The 9,110-nt window shown below is 35.3% G+C and overlaps 1 protein-coding gene across 2 annotated transcripts; it reads right to left on the bottom strand.

Annotated features, from left to right (window-relative positions):
- Positions 1–461: 461 nt before the first annotated feature.
- LOC131001472 (transcription factor bHLH94-like) lies at positions 462–2,986 on the bottom strand. 2 transcript variants are annotated; one of them, XM_057927861.1, is made up of 4 exons: positions 2,703–2,888; positions 2,196–2,574; positions 1,399–1,776; positions 462–795 (listed from the first exon to the last, which is right to left on the bottom strand). In XM_057927861.1, exons 2-4 carry the CDS (start codon positions 2,541–2,543, stop codon positions 700–702), a joined length of 822 nt encoding a protein of 273 aa, XP_057783844.1. In that variant the 5' UTR covers positions 2,544–2,574; positions 2,703–2,888; the 3' UTR covers positions 462–699. The 2 variants fall into 2 exon arrangements, with proteins under 2 accessions (XP_057783844.1, XP_057783846.1); XM_057927863.1 differs by having other exon boundaries at positions 2,196–2,986.
- Between the last annotated feature and the right edge of the window lie 6,124 nt (positions 2,987–9,110).

A 9,110-nucleotide genomic window follows, 5' to 3' on the forward strand; every position in this document is an offset into this window, starting at 1 on the left:
ATTACATTTACTTTGCTTTTTATATATATAAAGATATAGACATTTTACTAATCAATCAATTTGGTGCAGACAGAAGATGATGATGGTGATATGAATATCTACATCATTTCTTTGCTGAAAACTTTGATAATCATAAAAAATATTTTTTTTTTGTCAATGATATATATGGTTGGAAGATTGAATTATATATCCGACGGAGATAATTTCAAAAAATTCCAAAAGTCCAAGTTCGAAAAATTCCACAAAAAGCCAAACAAGATTTTCAAGCACATCCGGAAAAAGGAAAGAAAACGAATGTGAAAATGAAAATCCGCGACGCCTTGTAATTATTCGAGCAGCAGGTCTGAATCGTTCGTATATTAAATCCCGAAAATCGGTAATATTTGGCAGTTATGTTGTCACTGCCTTGATTCGTACGCACACATATGTAGTGAAATAGAATAAACCCCACAGCCACACTAATATAGTTGGCAGATCCACATTAAATTAATCAAACATGTTCCAGAACAAGCTATATATTTATCATATATAGTACAGAAATATTCCTACACAAAGTATTATTTAAAAAGTAAGTTCTACCTAAATTTGTAAATGCGAAAAAGGAGGTAATGATTTGACAATAACAAGTTGGATTAATTGCCTACTAATTAAATTTTTGGACAAGATTACTATCTCCGGGCAGTTGTGTTGGGGGTTGTCTTAGCTACAAATTGACTCTTCTTGGATCATTCCCACTATATCATGCACAGTTGTGGCTATCTCATTTACTGTAGTAAACTGACATTCAACCTCCACCTGCAATAAAATTACACATAGGTAAATAATAATCAAATAAAAAAATCATATCATGAGACGTACTAATATTTAATAATTTAGATTCAAATGATGAACTAACTAAATTAAGTTTTAGATGAAGTTATCATTTTGTTTACATAGTGGTAGATTTAATCGAATCTACTAAGAAAACTATCACAATTAAAATTGGATTCATTTACAAAAAGAAAAAAGAAAAAGGGTGAGACTATTTCACCAGAAAATTCAGTTTTTTTTTTTTCCAATTAATGATTAGTGATTATGACCGATTGTTCCATACTTATTAAATCTGTCTAGACTGTCTCGTAAAAGACTTGGTCTCAAAATTGAGACAGTATTTTTTCTAAATTCATCAACCAATCGAAGATAGGATTTGTAATTTGTCCTAATGATGTACTAGAGATTTGTAGTGCCCAAATAAAATATGTCCGTGACTCACATTGATTCTGTTTTACATTTTACTATGTCATGTGTGACACATGCATTTGTTCTATCCAAAAGCATCTAGTTATTGAAATTAATATTTGTAATAATCAAGGCTCCACAAATAACATAACAAGGGCAAAGGTGTAATTTCAGACTTACCTTTACACTGAGAGAGTAGAGAACTGACTGATCAACGGTTGTGATGTTGAGATGGAGAATTGTAAGGCCTATAGACTGAAATCCGGCCACTAATTTGAGTAGCTGCTTCGGCCGCCTCTTTGTCGATAGCTTGATGTTTGCATGACTCTCCACCATCATCACCTCGATGTCGGCTATGCTCGACCGCCGCTCCGCCACCGCGTCCACGGCGGCCGACGTGGTGGTGCTCGGACAAGTTGAGTATTGTGGGAAGGTGAAAAACTTGGAGAATAGCTTTTCATTTGGCTGCTGCTGATTATTTGCTTCAAGAAATTGTTGGAGTTGTTCGAGTTCCTTCACAAAATTTATTGCGCCCCCAACTATTGATGCCTGATCACCCTATATATATTATTTAAGGAAATTAAAAGATCAAGATTTTTAAGAAACATATGAAAATTAAATTTCAACATGAACTAGCTTAATAAAGTAATAGTAATATATAACTAAAGTAGTACATAGAACCAAGGTTAATTTTAGTTAAGTGAAATAATTAGTTACTCAATTGATGATAATTAAAGCTAAATGTTTTTGAGTTATAATGTGTAGCATTTTCTCGATAAGTTGTGCATAGTTTTGGTATTCAATTTTCTAGACTTTACTATGCGGTGTTTTAACACAAAAAAGTTACATGCATGCATAGATTAATACATCCTTTTCGAAATTATATTTGTAAAAGATATGTGGTGGGGCATAGTATATTAATAATTTAGAGGCGGATAAAATAATATTTAAAATAGAGGATGTGGCAATTAACGTACCCTTTGCGTATAGGAAGGGGGCATTATGGAGCGGAGAACGGCGAGGTAGTCGTTCATCTGTCTCCGGCGGTTCCTCTCGACGGCGATATGAGTCATCCTTTGGTTCTCCATTTCCTCCTTATTCTTGGTGGGCTTCACGCGCCGTCTCTTCCGGCGGCACTTCCCCGTGGGAGAGCCGCAAGTCTCCGGGGAAGAGATGGCGGCCTGAGCGGCTGAAGAAGGCGGAGACTCCCAATATTCTCCATAAATTTCAACATTTCGAGGGTTTGGTTTCTCTTCTTCCATATTGTAAGTGTAGTCTTTGCAGGAGTAAATAAATGGATCGTGTTGAACAGTGAGAGCTGCCATATCTCTCGATCTTGGCTTTTGCGCGTGTGAGCTACACGTAGGAAGGGGGGGAATATGTGAAGAGGGAAGGTCGGGTCCTCCATTTAAAGAGCTTATTAATCAGAAAAATACAGTATAAAACAAGTTGCATCAATCACCACATTCGCTACAGAAACTCACACGTGAGGCTTCGCTTCGTCTTGTATGTGTCCTTCCTTCCCTTACTTGCATTTCGAGAGAGAGAGAGAGAGAGAGAGATTCTTATGCATTATTATAAGGGAGAGAATTATAAGATATTAATGCTTGATTGATTGCGGTGTAAACCAGTAAGCGCGTGGCCTAGCTACTTGCTTCTACGTGCCTACTTAGTTAAACAATGATAATGATTGAGCATTTATTTATTCTCTTGGTATGTTACTTTTATAACGATGATGAAAAAATTATGTTAGTTAAGTAAGCAACTCACCAAATTAACAACTCTTTCTTTTTCCATTAAATTTCTGAATAATTTATTTTGTAGCGGAAACTTTATGCACCTCTACATTTCATGAATATTTGGCAACGCAAATTGGATGTGTCATATATAATTACACGATGTATGCATACACCGAAATTGCATATTACGATAATGATCCACGTTACTTTTCTTTTTCCGATGTTGAATTACAATTCAAGACCTGCCATGATAAGAGTGCATTTTGGCACATTAAAGGGTATTTGGTTGTCATCTTGTGCATAAAAAAAAAACAATATTTTACATATTTTTGTAAAAGAAATTAACGATGCAGAAAAAAGAGAAACACAAAGTCGAAGTCGGTCAGTAAAAAATGTCGTTGCGTGTGGAAGGAATCCTGTGATAAAACAAACAGACACAAACAAACTCAAATATGCAAAACCCTTTTTATATATGATAGAGACCAATAGCATTTTCCGAAGACTCTGTCGACTATGTTTTATTGCGGTTTATATATATATATAGACAGTGGCGGAGCCGGAAATTTAATTAGGGGGTGAATTTGTATGGGGTCGGGTAATCCCCGTTTTTTTATTGGACATTTCGTATATTTTAGGTATTTTTTTTAAATTAAATTACAAGTATAATAGTAATAATAACGAACAACATTTTCATAAATTATAGTTTCAATGCACTACAACTTTTTTTGGGGACATGCATACTGTACATTTTAGGCATTTTTTATTAAAAGAAAAACATAATAATAATAAGGGTTAATTTGTTATAAATTCACCAACTTTCGCCGATTTTGAATTTAGACACGAGCTTTCAAATCTGCCTGACAATACTCAACTTTTGCACCTATTTTCATTTTTGGCCCGTCGAAATTTTCCAGCCAAATACGTGGCACAACTTATCCGACGTGTGCATTTCTTGTCTGACTTGTATAGTCAGAATATTGACACGACTTTTTTTTAAATAAAAAATGCCCTCATTTTGGGTAATTTAACCCAAATTACTTAATCCATTTCATTTTCACGAAACAAAAAAATGAAGCCTAACAATCTAATCCTACCTTCTCAAACTCAAACATCGAGCCCCACAATCTTCTTCACCCAAATTCCTTCAAACCCTAGTTTTCCATCTCTACAATGAATTCGTCGCCGATAAGTGGCTCACTCGAGACTTTCGACGACATTGTAGAGACGGCGACTCACACGGAAGAAATTCCATTTTATTCCTCGATTTGGGATTTGTCGAGCCACGAGGAATCGAAAACGGTGGTACCTGAAACTCCACCGATCCATGACTTTTCTTCCTTGGTGGTGCCTAAAAATCCCCTGATCCATGGCTTTTCTTCCTCGATGGTGTCTAAAATTCCATCGATCCATGTCGATTCTTCGTTGGTGGTGCATAAGACTCAATATGCAAGTTTGTCATTTTTGCAACATAGAAGAAGCCATTGAACAATTTGTTTTTGTCCTCTATGGTGAATTCCCTCGTTTTCCTTCAAGCAACCATTTTGAAGACAAGTTCTCTTTCTGGTTTTCTTTTTCTTTTGAAGTATCTCATGGCCGGATTTGCGTTGGACCAGAAGGTCCTCATCGCCGCTTCAATCTGGTGGTGGCAAAGTGGTGGAGAAGCTTTCATTTTCCACAGAGTTTGAGTTGAAGGAGAAGAGGAATGTGTGAGTCGAATGAGAAGATGAATTAGGGCTCATTTAGTTTTTAATTTGAAATTTGGACAAAAACGACGTAGTTTTACTGAGTCCAAAACGGTGTAGTATCATTCACCGGACATTTGAGCCACGTTGGATTTTCCGGTTGCCACGTCAGAAGAAATTTTAAGTTGGATGAAATTCGGGCCAAAAATTAAAATGGGTGCAAAGGTTGAGTATTGTCAGGCAGATTTGAAAGCTCGTGTCTAAATTCAAAATCGGCGAAAGTTGGTGAATTTATAGCAAATTAAACCTAATAATAATAACGAATAACATTTACATAGATTATATAGTTTTAAATAACATAATTTACATTAAATTAAATATATATGGGGATATAACAAGTAAATCAACTTTTATAAGACAAAGTTCTTTTATAATTGGTATAAACATATATATATATATATATATATATATATATTATATTTATTTAAAAAATTCAAAATTTGGGAGGGCGCTCCAACTCCCCTTATATAGGGGTGGGTTTCAGTAAGATTACTTTCGTGGAATAGTAAGACTAATGAATAATGTAATTATAGTGATGAATAAGACAGTATTTAGTATTGAATAACGATATTCACAAAATTTGTAAAAATCTTGCTCCCTACAGAATTTGAACCTAGGTAAATTTTTTCCCCTCAAAATAAATATCAATCATAGGATACATTAAATCAACATCTACAAATCAATTTAAGATCTACGGTTGATTCATAACCATGTTGGATGAATTTGTGGTCCTGAGTTCGAATCCCAAAGGTCGCAAAAATTTGTTTTTCACAATTCGTAACTTTGTTGGATGAATTCATACGTGTTCTACATAAAATTCGTACATTAAAAAATATTTTTATTTTTATTTTAAAAAGTGTTTTCACGGTAGCCCTTCCCTATATATTTTGTTCGTAAGTGTTTTTATTCATAAGTGTTTTTTATTTTAAGAAGTGTTTTCAATAGAGAACACTAAATATTCAAAGAACAGAGAACATTGAACATGTCAGTAATTTTCTTTAAACATTAGATGTTCGTAACAGTTATTTCGTTGAACATGGGCGTGAATAAACATTGAATTTTTGGGGGTTATGAGATTCGACCCCTATATGTTCATCGCCATGTTCAACGAAATGACTGTTACGGACATTTAATGTTTAAGGAGAATTACTGACATATTCAATATTCTCTGTTCTTTGAATATTTGTTGTTCTCCATAGAACCTAACCCTATATATATAGGGTTCACATCCATTGAGATTTCCCCTTAGAGATAGATTTAAGATTAAATCCCATCCTTTCAATATTAGTGATCTAATGGTTCAGAACCAAAAATTAAAATCTCGGTCATTACTCCCTTCCAATCGAACTGGATTTTCGTACTTATGTTCATGATAATAACATACTATGTTCATAAAATCAATTTTAAAATTCATAATTAAAACGTCCTACTTGTTTGCGTTATAATTTGTCGTGCAAGATAATTACATATATTCATGAGAATTTTGAACTTGTCTTCATGATAATAACATGTTATGTTATTAAAATTCATTGCATTATAATTTGTCGTGCAAGGTAATTACATATGTTCATGAGAATTTTGAACTTGTGTTCATGATAATAACATGCTATGTTCATAAAATAAATACGCTGATTGTATAAGCATGATTATAGGTAACAGTTCGTAAAAAGTGGATTAATTATAGATTGTCAGATTAAGGGATTTACATGGATGGGATTTGATCTCAATTCTACAAATATATGGAAATCTCAATTGAACCTCTCTCTCTCTCTCTCTCTCTTATAAAGTGCGAGATTTTTAACAAATACGTTTGTTCATCAAAATTATTGACATATTCATCAAAATTATAGATATGTTCAACGTTTCGCAATTTTGCAAAATATTTAATTTTTCAATTGAACCTCTCTCTATATATATAGAGTGTGATTTAATTGAGATTTCTATTTTTTATAAGAAATAAAAATAATGAATAAATCAATAAAATTAATGAATAAATTTATATAACTCATGAATAGCCGTATCCAATTAATATGGTGAAAATCTCTCTCCTTCAGGATTCGAATCAAAACAAAAATATCTATTTATAAAAATTATTAACTTATTCATATGTATTTACACACATTCGCATTCATAATTCACAATACATTTGGCATTTTTAATGGAACCTTTCAATATATATATATATTTCCTTGAATCATTATACTAGTTTGGAGCATACCAAGATTTGAATAAAAACATTCTTTCAGGGATTATTCCCATACTATAAAATGACATAGTCCTGCCATTCTTACATGTGCCCAGGAATCATTTTTACGAGATCTAGATTCTCGAATATATTCTTTCCTGCAGTACTAGATTATGAAGATCATAGCACAAAAAAATACGAACTCCATCGATATACAAACGCTCGCGCCAGTATTTTTGTTGTCTTTTTTTTTTCTATTGATGATGGATTATTTCTTGAAGATGAACCTTAGATTATTCCTCTAGCTATTAAATTAATTCTTTGTTTTTTTGCCTTCATTGCAAATGGGATCCTACTATTCAAACAATCGTATTTTATCTCCTATTTTAACAGTTGGAATGCTCGCGTTTATTTTGAAAACCACGGTGGATCCAGGGGGTTGGGGCGAAGTGGCATCACCCTCCCCAAATTTTAATTTTGTAAAATTATATATATATATATATATATATATATATATATATATATATATATATAGGGAGAGGTTCAGGAAAGAACCATAAATAAAAGAAGACCGGAGAACTATTTTCAGCCATTCGATCATCAAGATCTACGGTGGATGCATCATCTTGTTGGATGAATGCAGATCCTGGGTTCGAATCCTGAAGGGAGCATTTTTTATTTTTATTTTTTTGAGTGCATTAATTTTAACAGCAGATGCATTAATTTTTACAGTGAATGCATTAGATTTGATGGTTCTCCCGTTCTCACAAATAATGTAGTTCTCTCTAGAACCACACCCTATATATATTACTGAAATAGAAATTTTATTAAAAAGAAAAGAAAAAAGAGAGACCAGAGACAAAGGAAACAAGCAAAAGCACCCGCAAGAAACCCCGGGTAACCAAAAAAAGAAACCAAGACTAAGAGAACATTTTAAGAGGGTCGTCCTCGTCTAAAACATCGTCATCTTCATCGTCCAACAAATCGCCCCATTTTTTAGAGGCCACAACCGACATAGCATGGGCTGCATCGGTAGAGTTAGAGGAGTTGATCACAAAGTTTTGCAGAATCTGTCCTCTAGACTGAGCATACTTCACTTTATTCAGGAACTCCACAGGCGAAGAAGTGTCAAGACCTGGGCCCTGCATATCATCACGGCGTGCTGAGTTTTGGAAATCCGAGGACATGCCATTCATTATGATACGACGGAGCCTGTGCTTGATAGAAGAATCAGAAACTCTCCCCTTCTTGTTGATAGCCCCTTTCGGACGCCCTCGTCTACGAGAAATGGGTCCTGTCGGTCCCAGTCAAAGTTAGCAAATCGTTGTTGTCAGTCATCACAGCAAGCGGCTGAACAACCAAAGGTGCAGAAGTCCTCTCGTGTTCCTGGTCCACTACCTCAATTTGGCTCTTTTCGTCATCTGACTCAAGCTGTTCCATATCCTTTCTATCCTGATTGTCCTGATAGATGCAAGCATCTGAAGCTCGGCCTCCATCAGATGGCGGCTTTTCCATGTTATCATCACAAACAAGTCTATGTTCATCTTGCAACTCTAGAGAAACCAACACAGCAAAGGGATTGGATGAGGTAGGAGAGTCTGAAGAAGAGTTCAGTTTCTGTCCAACCTCAGCAAAAGCCTTTCCAGCCCTTGCTGGAGATTCCTGATTTCCGGTGTATGGACGAGGATGAACCCTGTGGTCATCTACCTTGGACTGACCACGTTCCCGGCCCTGATGTTCCGTAAAGCCCTTCTCGGTCGTGTTTGTTTTCCTCCTTCCGCATTCGTTAGAAATATGTCCCACAACCTTGCAAACCGAGCAGTAATAAGGCAAATTCTCATATACAAACTTGACAGTAAAATCAATGTCGCCACACTTAATATCTAAAGCCTCAGGAATATCAGCCGAAACATCTAACTCAACAAGAATTCTAGCAAAGTGACCCACATGAGCCTGTGCAGACTGACCATCAATCAAGATAGGCGTACCCACTTCTCGTGCGACCCCGGAAAGAACCTCTGGGTGCCAATATTCATGTGGCAAGTTAAAGATTCTAATCCATACGTGAACAAGGGTAGAATTCGCTTTGTAGGGATCAAAATTCGGCACCCAAGCCTGGAGATGGAGTATACCTGAGCGTAGACGCCAAGTCATTTTAGCGAAGGCCGCTGCCCTATCCTCGTCGGTGGCGAAATTAAAAGTGAAGTAACCTTTTCCGAGAGGATG

This window comes from Salvia miltiorrhiza, chromosome 8 (assembly GCF_028751815.1).
Source record: "Salvia miltiorrhiza cultivar Shanhuang (shh) chromosome 8, IMPLAD_Smil_shh, whole genome shotgun sequence".
Taxonomy (NCBI): domain Eukaryota; kingdom Viridiplantae; phylum Streptophyta; class Magnoliopsida; order Lamiales; family Lamiaceae; genus Salvia; species Salvia miltiorrhiza.